This window comes from Corapipo altera, unplaced genomic scaffold, assembly GCF_003945725.1.
Source record: "Corapipo altera isolate COAL_440 unplaced genomic scaffold, ASM394572v1 49, whole genome shotgun sequence".
NCBI lineage: Eukaryota > Metazoa > Chordata > Aves > Passeriformes > Pipridae > Corapipo > Corapipo altera.
The window spans coordinates 5,372,150-5,390,790 of NW_020884879.1; the positions used below are offsets into that span (position 1 = coordinate 5,372,150).

General features: G+C 41.5%; 1 protein-coding gene across 2 annotated transcripts in view; it reads right to left on the reverse strand.

Moving 5' to 3' along the window:
• Window positions 1-203: 203 nt before the first annotated feature.
• The window catches only part of GAREM1 (GRB2 associated regulator of MAPK1 subtype 1), a 99,947-nt gene continuing 81,509 nt past the window's right edge, over window positions 204-18,641 (reverse strand). For both annotated transcript variants that reach the window (XM_027638623.1, XM_027638624.1), the window contains 3 exons: window positions 14,409-15,587; window positions 9,175-9,341; window positions 204-5,756 (listed from right to left, as the gene is read on the reverse strand). In XM_027638623.1, coding sequence (XP_027494424.1) covers window positions 4,844-5,756; window positions 9,175-9,341; window positions 14,409-15,587 — 2,259 coding nt within the window. In that variant the 3' untranslated portion in view covers window positions 204-4,843. The remainder of the gene's footprint in view (window positions 5,757-9,174; window positions 9,342-14,408; window positions 15,588-18,641) is intronic.

The window sequence follows — 18,641 nt, forward strand, 5'->3', positions numbered from 1 at the left end:
GGTTAAATGGAAAAGCCTGACTGCTCCTCTCAATTATCCCAATCTTACTTTGTGAATTCACTGTCTAAGAAGCGCTTATTTCCAAATTATATTGAGATAAGCAAGAGGATAAGTCAGTGAAATTACTAAATGAAAACCAACTCTTTTATATAATTCATGCAACCCAACCAACTTAGTACAACAAATTCCGTACACATTCAAAATATCATGAAAATAGTGTCTTTAATATACAGTTTATATACTTACAATACGCGGTTTAAATTTGTTCATATACATTACAGGGATATTTATTTGCACCTGGTTTAAATAATGATTTGCCTTCAGCCTTTTACACAAAAGCCCAAAACAGCACAGAATTCCACAAAAACCATGCTTCGTTTTATAACGGAAATGTACTAAGCCAAAGTTTTGGGGCTTTCTCTTTTTTTTTCCCAAAGTGTTACTTTTTTGACATATCCAAAGTGAATCTAAAGAGCTAAGAACTAACATATTTTTAATATAATTCAGAAGATTGTCCAAGCCAAGAGAATCACTCTGCAGATTTTCACACTGAAAATTTGGTTGTTATGCACAAAAATGGTAAAGTCTGAACAACTCCTGGACTATTAGGAGTTTAAAATACAACAAAACGAAGAGTCATTTATTGCTAGGTCTCAACAAAGGGCCTGCATTTCCCCATTGCTCTGCCGTCCCTAATACAGCGAATAAAAAGGATGATCCCCTCATGCTGATTAAGATTTCATCTGTACCTTCTGGCTTGTATAAGGGAACCTTGCAACTACAGAGAGAGAGAAAGAGGAGCCAGGAGAGCTGGGCTAAGCCATAGTTCTCTCATACAGGGCTGGTGTTTGGCTTTTAAGTAGCATGGTGTACTCCTTGCCTGGTTGGCAGGCAGGACTTTGCTGACCTGTGTTGCAGGGAGGCACCATGCTGGGCAGCACACAAGTAGCTGGTGCCAGCACAATTTATTTACCAGGAGGACAATCAGGGAGTTGATTCAAGATGAAAACATAGGAGAAAACACTTCAATTATTTATAGACAGGTTTGAAACACAGTGCCTTTTGAGACAGCTTCACTATTTATGCTGTTTCCCTTGAAGCTGTTGTTGTGAAGTCCATTAAAGTGGCAAGTAAAACTGTTGTATTAGAAAAACCCTTGTGTAATACACAGCTACTTCAAACCCTTGCTTCTAGCTGCAAAGAACACTTCAAAATACATTGCCCTTCTAAATTTGGATGGACCAAATGTTTTCTGTCCAAGTTTCTAGCTGTAGGCGATTTTTACAATACGGCAAGAATAAGAACGCAAATATGCACTTTGAGTTGCTTTCAATACAGCTTTGGTTAGCCAGGCAGGCAGCAATACAAAGATTCTTAATCCTAGGCACAATGAGTATTTAAAGGAAACCAGTATTTCCCCTCAAGTTTTCCTCTTCATCCCTCCCCTGCCCAATTCTTTGTCCACCTCCAGAAAAGCCTCCATGCTAGAATCGAGCTTTCACCGCTGAAGGCAGCATCAGTTCTTGTGCCTCCACATGATTGTTGCATAGAAAGGATGTGTTCCCTGGTGCAGGGAAGAGACAGCTCCATACAGAATGACATGCCAGATTTTTTGCTACCAAAACCCCAGACATACAAAAACCCCAAGGATAACATGCATCTCAGACACTGATAACCAAATAAGCACCAAAGACCTTACATTTATTTAATCTGAGGAGAGAAATCCAAGGTTAGGACTGGCCTATTTTAGTAGATTGCCTCAAAAAACTATGAGATTTTAGGCCCACTCTGGCACACGTGTGTTGTCTGAACTCAATGGTTACATCTCTGTTAGTAGACAAAACGGGCCAGACTTTCTGTCAGGCCCCAGGACAATCAACACAACTCCCATCAACATGGTTGAACTCCATTATCCTCCAAAACCAGACTGCTTTTCCACATTAGCTGACCTCTGAGCTGTGCTTGGGAGTTGCCATAGCCTGACATCCTATCTAAAGGTACCCCTTTCCATAATGCATGATCAAAAGGCCAAGCCACCACACTCCAGCTGCCCAGTTTGCTCATCACTCTACTGATTTCACTAGAGCAGATACTTCAGTCCAGCCTGGGCATCACAGCAGATACACTGACACTGCAGTCATACAATTCACAGAACATAAAGGTTAGGAACAGTTAAATCCCCCAAAAGGGCTTGAAAAATTAAGGTGATGAGTGGCTAAGGACAAAAGAAAAGTTTAAATGCTAACACATGATGCATAAAAATAAGTAAGCAGTGCCAAGCCAGAGCAAGACAAATGGAAGGACATCAGTAGCAAGTTTGCAGTTAGAGGTTCTAGCTGTACTTCTGCACACAGCCTCTGCTTCTGCAACAAATGCACATTTCTGGTCCTTTCAGTGGCCAGTTGCATTTTGGTCTATGCATATACAATGTTAATGCAGCACAGTCATGAATGCAAATTCCACCAGGCTGTTTGCAAGAATAACCACTCCAAGCAGGTAAGCAAAGATAACAGAATAGGTGTCCATCCATAGTCAAACAACACTATTTTCTCAGTGATGTTACTATCCTGGGGGGTGTTTGCAGTATTTAATGTTACTATTACCAAGACTACAATCTCTTTTTTTTTAGTCTCTTTGAGATATTTTAGGGTTTTTTACCTGGAGTTAACAAGCCAAGTAAAACAATGAAAAGTACCTGACATTTAAGATTTGGCCCTTTTAAATTTGAACACTCATTTGACACAGTGAGGATAAAAAGGCAATTGATTTCAACTTTCATGTGTCTACCAACAAGCATATATATCTGAACAGTATTTAATTGGATTTAGTATTACTTGCAGCTAGAATATTTTAGGATGCTAATTCAAAAGCATCCAGAGAAAGCTATCGATCTGTTGCTAAAAGTCAATACATTACAAAAAAGAGTAGGATTATGAAGTCCTGAGGTTTTTCTATTGGGATATTTGTTGGCTTTCTAGTACCCACAACAATCAGGCTTTGCTCTCTGGTTGGGAACTGGTGGCTTGCATTATTGCAAGACAAATAATGCATCTTGGCTTTGGCATGGAGATATGACATGAAATTTGCCTCAACTACAGAAAACACTATTTGCAAATAAATTCTTTTTAATGAGTCACCATGGTTGAGAAAACAGGGAAAATTAGTCTCCTATTTTTGTTCCTGCTCTGTATTTTCTCTTGATGCTCGCACTACGTGCCCTACTATGGAAAGATCTTTTTTCTTTTTCTTGTACATCAAAAAGAAAGGCAGGTGATGGTATCCCCCTGGCCAGGGCTCTGCTCAGCAGCAAGTAAAGGTGAAGTTGCTCTAGCATCCCTGGCTCTGACCACCTGAGGATCCTGGACACGCACACTTGTTGAGATGGGACACCACAGATTGTTTCCTGAGGACCTCCACAAATCCTTGAATCCAGTCTACAAAGGCAGGGGATCCCGGGGTTGTTTAGACATATTTCAGAGAGCTCTGCCAACTACAAGAAATCTGTAAAGGACTATCAAAACCTAATCCTACTTCTAGCCTTCTGAGCAGTTAAATTTGAGAGATTTCCAGGGGCAGACTAATGCCCCTTACCATCTCTGTGCTCCCTTTAGACTGCTACTTCCATGTGACATCTACTGCAGTGAGTTTTTGCAGCTGGGCAACTGAATTACCCCTTCCTTTGATACTACAATCCCTCCCATTTGACACCCACTGCAAACCAGACAGTTGAACTGACAATATGACAAGCATTTCCCGTGGCATGGCCCAAAACCTCACTTAGCCCATTCTCCAGCCATGCTGTGTTTCTGATCCCTCCTCCCACCTCACTAATGCTTTAGTTCAAAGGCATGCTACAGGAGTACTATCACCTTCCCACACAGATCCGACCTCAGCAATAGGACAGCAGACTGAGATTTCACATGATTATAACAGCAGCAGAGGAAACATAGGGGGTTGCTACCTTTCACCACAGTGAGGGCTCTGCTAGCAGGCTACTGCTGCAGGCAGGATCTGCTGAGAAAAGATCTGTGCACTGAACTGCCTTTCCCATGAGAAAGCTGCACGACCAGAAGTCATGCTATTTACTCCAGTCATCCGACTACAAAAGCAACTTTTGAAATCTACAGGTCATAAACTTTTAATTGGCCAGGGCAGAGTGGCTCAGTAGAAAATCCCCCTTCTCCCTCCCCTCTGGGCAATGAGCTGACTCTTGTTTTAAAAACATTTAACTCTTTTTGCTCAAAGTAACATGGAAAATGCATCCATGTTACAGATAGTCAGGAAGATATTGTTAATAAAAATAATGCTGCAAGAATAGTGTATTAGTGGCACTTCACAGCAGTTCTTAACATTTTCAGATGTAGTGTCAAAATCAATGTTTTTGTTTATCTGAACATGCTTTTTGTTAACAGAAACGGAAGAAAAGTCACAGCATGTTGCCAAATATTATTTAAACAGAAATAATCCTGTAAGAAATACATTTTTTTTGCAGTTAACACAAAACTGTAAACTGGATTGGTGTGTGTCTTTCAGCATCAAATTGTTCAGTAATAAATACGACTAAGTCTTAACAGACTATGGAGTAAAAGTTCCCTTAGTGTCCAGTTTTTAGCAGCTGTTGAATGTTGAGGGATGCACAAGGCATCTCTCTGCAGATTCTCTACCTTTATTATTGACATAGGAAAAAAAAATCCATTCACCACTCAAAAATGTTTATCTGCATAGTAAGAATTTGTCTACTACTATTTACAGGAAGAATTTTTAGTGCAAAAAACAGGAAGTGATGTATTAGCTGAAGTGTATTGAGTACACCTCGTACAGTTTCACTAATAACTAGTCAGCATCACATCTTGGGCCGCCAGCCATTAATGAACTGTAGGATTTTCTTAACCTGCAATTTGCTTAGCTTGAAGTCTTCTGATAGGATTTCTTCTGTAAGCTGAACCAGTAAATTGCCATCAATCTTCTCTGTAACAAAAAATGATATGACATCTTCAGACAGACCAATAAACCTCAACGATTTAGACACTTCCTCTATTGAGAGTCCAGAAAGGTCCGTGGGTGGCTGCCAGGGAGAGCCATCCCCACAAGATCTTGGTGCCAACTGGAGGTGGAGTGGAGATGAGAAGGGATAAGACACAGAGAACGTATCTTGCATGCCCTTTTTAACCAGATACTGATCTTCCAAGAGGTCTGGAGAGCCAGTTTTTGACTCCTCCTCGGCACCATCTATTTTCAGTGGTAAGGGACACATGTCTGTAACTGCTTTATCTTCACTTGATTTCGGTGCCCGAGGAGGTAAGGCAGGGCACGAGTGGCTCTGTTTTGTGTTGCTGACTCCCAGAGTCTTCTCATCAGTGCAGTCTAGAGAGTAACTCGCTGACTTTGGACAGCTAGAGATGGTGTTTGTGAACTCTGTTGGAGTCAGTGGGGAGTACCCTGCTGGGAGCTCACACCCATCGAAGTCAAAAGTCAAAGGTGCTGGACAGTTTCTCTTTGGCGTACCTGGAGTCTTCTGTCTGGGGTAACTGTAGCTCCTGCTTGGATCGAGCAGGAAATCACTTCTATTCAGAGCTTCAGCAGTTCCTGAAAAATGGTTTGGCCAAGATAACCTCGAAGGCAGAGCTTCAGCTGAGGGGCTTCCCAAAGGCATCATGCTCTCAGGCTCTTTGGATTCAGTTTTCATCATGTTACAAGGGTAGCAGGAAACAGGTGTGCTCTCAGTTGGGTTGGTGTGGTCGCTCTCTGTGACATTACTTAAGGAACAAAGCAGAAAGGATGTTGTTAGTATGAAAAAATGTGGCATTTGAATAAACTCATAAATCATCTGACAGAGTCAGAGGGTGGCTGTCACAAGGAAAGAATCTTCTTTCCTTTGGCAGAGCTTTTCATATTTGAATTAACACATTTGAATTAATGCATCGATAGTTCTTTTACCCCCTCTACAAGCCTGACAAGATTCTGATATACCCAAAAGCCTCATGTCTTGGTTTTTCAAGCTTGTTAAAAAGTAGATGTCTCAATTCAGCTCTGTGTCATCTCACAAATACTCAGTTTTTCACTGTTGAATTCCTGAGGGATACCACCATGGATAAGAAACAGCTTCACCTATACTAGAAGACATTCTAATCCAGTATTTTTTATTTTTATACCACAGATGTGTCATGGTATGCAAAAGCTCATATCAGAGCAGGTCACCATTGTACTAGACCATGTGCACCAGTGCACAGACACAGAGTAAGTTAATGCTTACTGCCAAAGGAAGAGTTTTACATGGAAGGGTAGGTAGACTTAGCTGTATGTGTTGAAATATCAGGCTTTAAGCTTACCCCACAGTAACTTCTTTGTGTGTCCATATCTTTAAAAAGCTTTGACAAGAAATATATGCTCTTCAAAGGCACCTAAAGAAAGTCACCCTGACCTACTTCCAGGTAGTGAACTAAGCTCAGCTTGTCTGAAGGAACTGATGGTTTATATCCAGGTGTTCCCATGAGACAGAGATGCCAACAAAAGCACACAACCTGTTCTCGAAAGCAAATGTTTGCTGCTTTTATGCCACCTTCTAAAAGAAAGTCTGAAAGATTGTGTGATCTTTGGAATTTTGGCCAACTAAGCGAGAACACTGGAAGAACAATCAGTAGACTTTCCTTGCTCAACACAACAGATGGAAACCAACAGTTGAAAAAAAATGTTTTAATTACTCACCTCTGTCTCCTGAAAACCAGCTACTCAAGAAAGAAATTCAATATGCATGCCATGACAGCTCAGTGAAAACTGCTTGAGAACTGTAGCAGCTTTCAAAAAACCAGCATAGTTTTGAATGAATTGACAAAAAATTACTTCCCTGTGTGCTTACATTGAGTCAAGAGAGGAAGGCAACCTGGAATTGCCCAGGTCAAACACAAAGTGCAGATGTGTAAAAGCAGCTCTAATCTATATCACTGGAAAATATCAGCCCCAACAGATGCAGTTTCCCTCTATCTAATCATCCCTCCGTCTCCACTCCATGCCTTCCAAGCTTTTTTCCTGTTATGTCACTAATACAAGTCTGCCAGGTAAAGCAGCTGCACGTTTACAATAGCAGAGATGCGTTTTTTTTCTCCCCTCAACAAGGATACACCATCAACTGATCATTTCTGGCTGCTTAAAGATCAAATGGTGTAACATACACAGTGGAAATCATTTTTCACAAGCCAAGCCATGAGGCTGCCCCATTCAGAGGAATCAGTCAGTGAGGTGGTGTCAACAACTAACTGTATAGACAAATTAAATCAACTGATGCTGTTTCTGTTCTCTAATTCAATATTAGAACTGGCAATATTTAATGACTTAAAAGATTAACAGAATTACTGAAAACTGACAAAATAACATTTTCAAAGTGTTTCCTTATTAGTCCTTCACCAAAATTAACTCTCTGGGATTCACTGCCAAAGGATTTAAGAGAAACCCCAAATACAGCTGAAGCCAGATATGAGGCATTTTTATAGACAGATAAGGACAAATCATACTGTTCTTTATTTGTGTTTAAAATATTGGCTGCAACCCTTCACAATCCAGAAAATAAGATCATTGATATAAATGGCAAAGCAGCTTCACCAGTAATCTGGTTACTCCACACATTGCTAACTTTCTAGTAGCTTCCTCTGCAGCACCAGGTCCATTTTACCAAAATGAAGACATCTGGTCTGAACCCAGTCTGGAGATGGATTCCATGCAAATACTATGAAGTTCAAGGCAAATCACTGAATCACAGAATTGTTTAGGTTAGAAAGGACCTCTAAGATCATTGAGTCCAACCACTAACCCAATACTGCCAACTCCACCACTAAACCATGTCCCGAGGTGCCACATCTGGATGTCTTTTAAATACCTCCAGGGATGGTGATTCCAACACTTTCTTAGGCAGCCTATTCTAATGCTTGACAGACCTTCCTGTGAAGAAATTTTTCCTAATATGGAATATAAACCTCCCCTGGTGCAACTTGAGGCTGTTTCCTCTTGTCCTCCTGCTTGTTATGTGGGAGAAGACTGACTCCCACCTTGCTACAACCTCCCGTCTTCCTGAGAAACTTCACTTCTGTTTTCCTGGTTTCTTGGAAGGCAGATGTATTCTTAGCTACAAAGTGAGTAAGCAGCATTTGGTGGGCCCCAAAAGCTGGGAGGTCTTATGCTGAGCCTCCTGTGGACTAGACATTGACAGAACTACCCAATAGGCTTTCATAAAAATAAGCAGGCAGCCTTGATCTAGAGTGATCATTGCCAGATACACAACACTAAGCTGTAAATGTGCACTATGGTTTAGAAAGCTAATTCCAGCACAAGATATACCAACTGCATCCAGGCTGAAATGATTTCAGTGGTCTTTCAGATGAATTTGTAATATCCAGCACTTTGTCACTGAAGTGGTACCAAAAATAACAGCAACAAGACATCCAAGGCAAAAAGGAGGTGAGGCTTCAGAAGCTGCATACATTTTCTAAAGCCAAAGGACGAACACCGCATTGTTGGAAAAGCTATGCAGCGACATAATTCGGAATTTACTGTCAACTTTCAACTAGTCTGAGCAGATTTTCCAGTTTGTGGGTTAGGTTTGTGCTGAAGTGTGTTTGATCTGGAAGTCATCTGGTCCCCTTCTGGTACACCTCACTTTGCACTCAGTGGTGTCTGGTGTCTGCTGGCCTCTCTGTCCTACATCACACCCACCCTGTAGGTTCACATATAGTTGGCACAACACATTTCTGGATTACCACACTCTTTTTGTGTCCCTGCTTATCAGAGCTGGCTGCACTGCATGCATGTAGCACTGAAAGCACACCCAAAACACTAGTTTCGAGATGGTCTGATTTCAAGATTCAAGCCTTTCAAGAACCATACAGAACAATGCAGGATTTTCCATTTAGACAGCCTGTGTCACTTAAGAGTGATATTATCTACACCAATATGTGCAGGTATTTAATATAAATTGCTATGTCCTACCTAGTAAAACATAGTTTCTGCTGGAGCTCTGTTTCCCTTTGAATTTTTAAAAATAACTTGACAGGTTAGCCCATTTTACAAGTCAGCGAGTCTAACACGGTACCGTGCCTTAGCAATGAGTGCCTTCAAAAAGAATACTGCTAAATTTAACTTCCTCAAAAAGTGCTAGTACAGTGCTCTCACAGATCTAACACATACATGTTGTGCAGTCCTGAAGAGTAGTAGGACAGAGTAGGGCTGGGAGAGCGGGTCTGCTGTCGTGCAGGTTTGACTGTACGAGGAGGGATGGAAGGACTGGTGGAGGATGGTTTTGAACTCCGTGGTGGGACCGGGGGAGCATTCAGGAGTCTGCATTCCTCTTTTACCTGTGCAAAAGAAGAACCTGTAAGTAAACAGCAAGACAATCTGGGTAACAGTCAGCAGTCAACAGGCAGCAGTCTCAATCAGACGAAACACATCTGGTTCTGCCTTGTTCTTTGAAAGGAAATAATTAAAAAAGGGAGAAGAGAAAAATGAAAAAGTATCTATAATTGCAACAGTATGTACCTGTCAAAGAAGTCCAAAAGAACACTTTGCCACTAGCAGAGCTACTACTAACCTTTTTTAGGGTGCATTTCAGTAGTTTGATATCCTCTCATTTAAAAAGTACCAACTATGAAACAATGTAAAAGAACATTCCAGTAATACAGCAAATCAGACAGACACTTCCTGATATTAGACATTTTGTAAGGAGCAATTCATTAGGCCAAAACTTCATTAGTATTATTTACTAAAATGTAATAAACCAAGCTTATGTAATGAAAAGACCTCAGCAGATTTCAATGTTTCCTGACTTCACCAGTGATATTCAGCTACCCAGCTCTAGGACAATTCCCAGCCTCCCTCCTTCAGGAATAGTACATGTATATTACATGTAGCAGCTGCTGGGATTCAAACTTGAAGCTTCAGTCCTTCTGTGGCTGTCAAAGCAGTCCAGGATAAGATTGTACAAAATGTAGAAGTGGAAAAGTGTGGGCAGAAGAGCCTGTTGAAATAATGCCCCCAACCAACACGTTTGCTTTGTGCAGCCAGACAACCTTACAGCTTAAAACACACAAGTGTAGCACTGCTTACCTGACATTTAGTTTGGTCTGCCTAGGTAGGAGCAAAATGCCAAGATCCATCCCCACAGAAAAAATTATGGAATTAAGAACTTAATCTCATCAGGACATATTTCAGAGAGCAACTTTATTTAGTAGGGCTAGAGGTGAGCAGGGCTACTGGGAATTAGGCTGCCAGGTAGGATTTTTGATGACTCATCTGCCTCTGGGCATGAAGAGACCTCTATGTTCTCCTTGTCTGAAAAAGTCTTAGATGCATCAGAAAAGGGAAATTATTTCTGTGGTTGAAAGTTACAGTTTATTTTTACATTTTACAATGCTGCAGAACTAAAAGTTATCTTAGCAGTTCTGCAACACATAATTAGCAATTAAAGTGATTTAATTTATTTAACAACAAAATAAATGTGGAACCTTTTGCAATCAATTTGAGTGCTTTCAAAATGTGACAACTCTTTTAGTACTTTTGTGAAATGGAAAATTTGGGACGCTGTAGTACATTTTTTCCCTAATTCAAAACAAGTCAAAATTACAGGAAATGCCCAACAGCACAAAACACTGAAATAAATCTTTTTCTAAGGGTTCTTATTTGTTCTTTCAAGGAAAAGAGAAAAAAAGAAGAATCAATTTTATTCATGTTTGTTATTGAATTCAAACATAAAACTCTTCAACCATTTTAGTGCTGTGCCCCCAGGATGCCTGAGGATTTTCTTTTCCCCCCAAGTCAAACTAGGCAAAGTTAATACTGCGTGCTATTGAATATATATCCATGGGATTTGAGAGACCATTCATGGGAGCTCTTTGAGCACAGCAGATGGTCAAAGGGTTAAAGGGATTCTTTCCTGGGAAGACTGCTGGCATTCAAAGGTGCTGGCATAACAAACTATGCCAAACTCCCTTGCTGACCTAGATTGCAGATGAGAACAAGGCCATAAATAATACTGGTTTGCAGCCCCAGTTGGTCCCTGTCACAAGACCACAATTGCAGCTGCCTGTGAAAAACCCCAGGAAACCCAGCAGGGGAATAAAAAGGAGAGATTTTGCAGGTGAAACTGATAAGAGCAAGGGGAAGCTTAGGAGGAGAGTTATCCTCTCTAGGTCCGAGAGAACAGCAAAGAAATAAATGTGGGAGATGAGTGTAACAGCCACAGTGCAACATGACCATCACCTCAATGGCTGCTGCTCTTAGTAGGAAATACTTCTTGTCCTGGAAGCACTAGATGCCGTACAGCTGTCAGATACAGATAAAACACATTTGCACTGCACAACCTGAGACTTCTATTCAACACTGAGTCTGAGCTTTCCCATGCTTCAGCCCTCCTTCCTGTGACCTGGGAATGGTGATCCCTTTCTGATGGCATGAGGTTCTACGTTGATTTTAAGAACTCTGCTCCTTTTCTTTGCTGTTAGCCCAAGCCCTGCCTGCACTCCCTGGGCCCTGGGGTGTCACTCCTGAATCTGGGCATCACAGGTGCTTGTCTCAGTGACCACTTCAGAGGCTGGCAGGATAAAACCCATCCTGTCACTGGCATGCACAAGCGCAATACAGAGCAGTCCAGTGCTCCTTGCCCACAGGAACCTGAACTTCCGGCACACTCCACTGGGGACGTGCTTTATGTCAAGCAGGAAAACAGCCTCTGATTTTATGCAAATTAGTGTTTGGGGACTGAAGCAATTACTATTTTACAGGCCTTAATTCAGAGGTCATTTCCCCCTCTCCTACCTTCTGCTTTCACCTTACTTGGATTTTCTGGAAGGTATTTAGAAAATACACATGAAATATCAGAATGCTTCATCCTGCTGGAGAGAAGAAAATCACAACAGCTTCTGAAATACCCAGATGTCCTTTTCTCTCCTGCAAACAGCTCCTGGACACACATTTTAAATTTAGTGCATGCAAAAATGCAATTGCCAGCCAACCTTTACACAGAAACACTATGGAATATCATTCTAGAGGCAGTGATGACTAAACCACATGTTCATCAGCAGCTCCTAAGATCTACTTACTCTATAAATACCTACATGGAAACCATGCAAACATCTCCTTGGCCCTAGCCCACGGGTTAATTCAGTAGGTCGCTGATAGTCATTCTAAAGGTGTTCTGGGAAGCCATAAAAGCGAGCCTAAATTATTATGATCTATAGAAATGTAGGGGTTTAATTTTGTTTTATTTTTAATGGGGTTACACCCCCTGTCCACCTCTAAATGCAACTTAATACCTTTAGCAGAAATTATTTCTCCACTATGGCTAGAAAGCAATACTGAAATTGCTGACAGCGTTCACACGTTACCTCAGTAATGTAAGATCCACATGGCAAAATTGCATACTTTCCAAAATAACTTTAAAAGGCAACATACACATCTATCCCAAATGTCACCCTGCTGCCTCCAAAACGGAGTCACTATGCCATGAGGATTTCCCAGATATGAGGGTCCACATGAATGCTGTGCAGGTGCTTCACAGCTCTCCCAGCACCCCACTGCCCACGCCTCAGGCATGACACAAGACACTCACTCATTCCTCAAGGTGATCCAGGCAGTCACCCCCATGCCAGAAGGGCTGCCTTCCTCCCCCACCACCTACTCCCCAGTGCTGGTTCCAGTACTCCTTTGACCCTGTGCTGAAGCAGTTCAGCTCACAGAAATTAGCAGGAAACTAATCATTTTCCAGATCCAGACCTGGCTGCCTGCCCAAACACAGGAGTGCCAGAGCCAGCACAAAAGAGAAGCCAGGACCATGTGGCTGGGAAAAGAGGAGGAGGAGGAGGGTGGGACCAGCCCCACACCAGTTAACATCAGTGTTGGCTGCCAGGGAGTCTCATCCCAATATGGTGCTGCTGGGAACTTGTCCAAGAGTCTGGACAAAGTGTCAGTGCATACCTGACCTCAGAAGCAAGGAAGTGCTCTTGGGTTCCCTGCACTTAGACACTGCACGTAAACACTTTGCTAAGAAGACACAATGTCTTGACTTTCCTGGCTGCTGAAGCTGCTACATCTGCTTTTCAGGGAAGTTTTGGTGGCACACTGCAAGGGTTGCAGTTGGGTATTTCATGCCTGCATGGTGACCTCCCCCCCTCTCCTTGCTGCACCTCTCCAGCAGACGCAGAGCCTGGCCAAGAGGAATCCTGATGGCAATTTGCTGCAGACTAACCCAGCATGAACAAACACAACTTAGTTTTCAACCAGATTGTCACTTGACTCACGATGGAAAGGCCAGAAAGGTATGGGATCACCACGGTTTGCTGCAGTTTGGTCTCAAATTAGTCTTAGTTTACTGTACAGCCATGCTCTTTAAATTACCATAGGGCTTGCAAGTAGGATTATATTTTTTTTTAATTCCAGAAAAAAATCTGCATAACAAATTTGTGAAATAATGATATCCGGCAGGATTCATGTTATATAAGTATATTTACATTTTGCTAAAGACTCCTAGACACCCTTTCCTGGAGGACTATTTTTTTCCTTGCTTTTTTTAAAAAAACCCTAATTTTTAGGACTAAGTCAAGATACCACGTGATGGGTGGATTCTGCAGCCAGTCCACATAAGCTCCTGTTAAAACATATTCGTACTTCCACCTCTTAAGACTCCATGACATTTCAGGTTTGGAGAAGTGATTTCTCCCATGAGTTTTCATTAGAAACCCTAGGCCAGGAAACATGCTCTGTTTAAGACTGAGTCCTCTAGAAGGCTCATTTATCAATTCTGCAGAGTTCCTATTTAAACACATTTTCTTTCAATAAGCAGTATAGAGCAATTTGTTCAGGTCTGGTTTGATAAAGTTCCCTTGAGAAGAATGACGCTTAACAGTCTTCAAAATCTGACATAGACTCAGAGAAGACAATCTCTCATTAAAAAACACTTCAAATCCATAAAAATTCTAGCCTGTCCTCATTATCAGGGCCTGTTAATTGAAGATGCACGCACTAAGGTCATCTGAGGCAGTTCTGAGTGGAGTCATGACACACACTTTGGCCACAGAAAACATGAGAAAACATGGAGGCCACATGGAGAGATGATGTGGAAAGCAAGAGAAGGAAGTGACTCAGCAATTCTTAGACCTTGTTTGTGTGAGCAAAAAAGCTCAATAAATATCACCTGAAAGTATCAGGCTAAGCTACTAGATCAGTAATATTAAATATACTCTGGTAATTTTTAAGACATAACTTACACATGTAGGAAGCTCACTGAAGTTGCACATGTTGCAAGGTCTCACTATATTCTTGCCCTGTATGTGCCCTTCCCCCCCTTACCAAGTCTTTCCTAAAAATATCTCCAAGCAAACTCTTCACCATCTAAAAAAAGAAACAAACTAACATAAATAATCCTGACTTACTGCTTCTGATTTGGGAGGCACTGGAGGTGGAGGTAGGGAAACATCTGAAGACTTTGTGGTTGCTCCGACAGTTGCAGGCACAGGATGAGATGCAGTACCACACTTTGATCGGAAAGACCCTCTGTAGTTGTCACATTTGTTCTTCTCACTTAGTGAGCAAGAGAGAGGCTGGTCACCACCTTTTCCAGACCCTTGGTCCAACCAGAGCTCTTCGTAAGGAAGTTCTGGTTTTGTAGGCAGAAACATTGATTCTTCGCTAACTTCAGGGAAAAGGTAATCGCTGCCACTGTCACCAGACTCCTGGTACTGAAGAGCATCATGAGAGAACAGGGCCCACTCATTACACAAGTCCCTGCAGCCATGGAGATTCACCTCACTATTCCCATGCAAGTTGTTTCCATAGACACACACTGAAAGCCGGTGGAAGGACTGTGTGAGCTCATCCCGCGCGTAGCTGAGGGAGTTTGGCACGTGGCTGTGCCCTGTGCATCGGCTCTTCTTCGGGCTCTTGCAGTCTTCGTTCCAGTCAGTTTTCACATCTCGCACAGCACGGGAATACTCATCTATGTCAAACTGTTCCTGGCATATATTAAACCAGTGCTGGATGAGGGACTCGTGCCACAGCTCCCCCTTCACCAGACTGTCAGGTAGAATAAACTTCGGAAGTGTCAAGTGCAAGGGAAAATGCATGGGAATAATTTTGTTTCCACGAAGCACACAACAAACCACTACAGTCTTGGTTTGAATGTTGACAAACTTGTACCTGTGCCCTTCGCGGATAAAATGTAGGTCATAAGGGTTCCTTGGTGTAGGACTAGGCACAGTCACATTAACGGGCAGCCTGGTCTTTTCCACTATATTGCGAATCGTGTGCTCACCTTCTTGCATCTGCACCTCCAGTGGGCTGCGGGTGCTAAACTTGCCCTTACACTGGAAAGGGAGACTGATGCTCTCATTGGTCCTGTGGTTCATGCAGATGAGGCAGGGCATTTTGCCTCTGCCTAGTTTACTAATTGAATTAAGTTTTCCGATTTTTTTGAAGATGGTGTTAAGTCGTGACTTCTCCTTAGAAGACTTTGCATAAAGGATTTCTGCTTGCCCCATTAAAGTGAGCTCATCCCCAGTACTAAGGGTAATGTTGTAAACTTCAGTGTCTTCATTGCATTCACCTGAAGCCACCTGTAAAATAATAACAAAAAATTTGGTTTTCCCCCACTGAAGACAATACTTCAAATCATATCAAATCTACTGAGACTGATCTTACAAGACTATGCACTGGGGAGAAATGAAAGTAACTCTGTTTGAACAGCTGACTGGTCAAGTGCACGGTGTTTAACCCGAAGCTCAGCTAGATAACCTTTTTTTATTGTTCTACACGTTCCTGCATCTTACTTGAGAGGAAATAGCCACTTGAAACTGCCAAAGAAGGCATGAGAACAAACACAACCACTTTTTAAAGAAAGGACAAATCCACATATCCCAGCAATTCAAATAGTCACTTGTGTCATACAGTTATGACAGACCATGTCTGGATTCTCTTGGGTATCTTTTCCCTGCACCCTTGTTTTTGCTGTTTGTTAGAACTTATTTGCCAGGCTCTTGAAGGAAACAAACTTCTTTTACCATCTTCAGCTCCCTGAGGAGAAGAAAAGGTGATCTCATCATTACAGATGAAGCATATCCTTTTGTTATAATCTTTTCCAGGCTAGAGGGAATGACAGATGACATCTATTCCCTGAAGGAGAAGTCAAGAATATTGGTCTATCCCATATGCCTAACTCCCCCTTCGCTTTGCTCTCCTAGTCATAGACTTCCTTCCTCATTTTTTGATCATAATTGCAATTTAAGAGATTAAACAACATATGCACAGCCATGTGTGAGCTGGTCTAGTATGGAAATTGCACCAGGGGAAAAAAAAAAAGACAAAACAGATGTCCAAGGCTCATTTGTTCCTGAAGTTATTTCCTTAAGACTGAAATAACTCTTTATAGACAAGATTGCTCTGCTTCATATTTGATTGGTTTAACACGAAATGTCCTTTTCAAGGACCTAACAGAACCCACCCAATTCTTCTGTAGCAGCAGCAGCAACCTACTCATAAAGGAAGGTGCATCAGATAAAAACTACTTGTCTGTTATAGACCATTATATTTGAGAATACTGAACATACTAAAAAAAATTCAAATGAAAACATATTCTAAAATTATATATCCTTTCCTCGCCTCTGCAACTCCTAAAGACTGCACGGACCTGTGTGAAGTTCAAAGTTCAGGCTTCAAACTCTGGTATCATCACTCAATAGCCATTGCATGAAATCAAAGCTGTAATTCCAGTACGTTAATAAGTGACAAGCAATGTGAATAATGTTTCCTCCTGTGAGAGTATTTGTAGAACTGTGATTATCTTCCACAAGCCTCTCAGAGCAATTGCAGGCAGCTCAGGAGAGGTGCGCCGCCTTAGCACTTCAGGCTTGGGATTTCCGGAACGGAAGTCATTCAAGCCCTGAATTATCTAAACAAATAGTAATTGGTCTAATCCAGGAAACTACTAGGATTTATAGTACGTAATACTCATTCACAGTTTGCACCACTGGCCTGACAGCATTTTGAAACACCACGACATGAAAGAAAAGCACTTGAGTTTCTTTTTGCTGATAACGCCAGTGTGATGCTCATTGCTGGTTTCTCCTCAAAACCTCCACAGAGAGCTGTATTTGAGCTGCAGCTGTGTAGCCCTGCCACAGGCAGGGCTGATAAGGGCTGAGGACACACAGGGCTCTGTGTATGCACTGTGAGATCCCCTGTTCTCTTTCTGAGAGGGCACGTTCTCTAAGAATATTGGTTTGTAGCATCGACAAGTTCACACAAATGTCTGCTTTGACAATGCCAGCTACACTGTCAGACGTTTTCACTCAATACAGTATGATTACAGCTTTTTCTCACTTCTTGTGGGACACCATCTGGAGCGAGGAAGGTGTCACAATCTACAACCATGGGAGCTCCTGCTTGGTCAACTTGCAATTCCCTGGGGATTCACAAACAAACAAGCCACTGCAGAAGGAAATGTGAAACCACAGAGGTAACTGAATGGCCAAGCTTCACAACGAAGGTAACGCAAAGCAGCTACTTATTACTGGCATCCATTTCAAGCAGCCAAATAGCAAATGGACTTTTAGAGTCAACAGGCATGTTTAAAGATAAAATTATTCTGAATTAAAGAACTCTGTTTTTCAGACTTCTTTATTTTTAAGAAGTTTTCTTTATTTTTAAAAATTTCTTTATTTTTAAAAAATACAGTCACAGGATAAAAATGGTTGAATAAGGCTGAATTTTACTGTGCTGGAACAAAATAAAGATGGTTCTAGTTTGACATTCTGAGAAAAATACTGTTCTGCACTCTTCCTTCTAAGCAAAAATATAAGGTATCAGTTGCTATTCAAACTTGTACTAGAAACCCGAAAAAGTGAAATGAAAAGTCTAAGACCACACAACTTTATCCACTAAACTCTGGTTGTGGTGATGTTAGAAATGCTGATACATCTTATCAGGTTAAGTATACTTTAAAATTTAGGTTCTGAAAGTCAAGAAAATTAACACTTCTCCTTTTGTGTTAGGTTAATTCATTCATTACCACATACTAATAAACATTATAAAGCATACACGGTAGGTAAATACATGTTCCAGAATATTAGCAACAGAGATATACCATACATATAACATATATATATATCTTAATGCACACAGCAATGCACAGATATCTCTAAGCTTTTGTTTCTCAGATTACATAGCTAAATGATCTTTGACAAGCTTTGTCCTTGTAGCAATGACATACGAAAATCAAATTTGCTCTATCTTGTTCACTCAAACATTTCACTTTATCAACAGCCACAAAACTTACAAAAACATCAACAAAGAGCCGTGGACTGTAGCTGGGCTTTACACTGCCTTTGATGAACTTTACAGGGCCTCCATAAGCCCAGGAACGAGTCAGGCATAGCAGTTCCTCAGAACCGATGGGACAAGAGGAAATGGTCTCAAGTTATACCAGACAAGGTTTAGATTGGATACCGGGAAAAATTTCTTTACGGAAAGGGTTGTCATTCATTGGAACAGGTTGTCCAGGGAAGTGGTTGAGTCACTATTCCTGGAAGAATTTATAAGATATGTAGATGTGGAGCTTAGGGACAATAGTTTACTGGTGGAACTTGGCAGGGCTGGGTTAATGATCAGTCTTG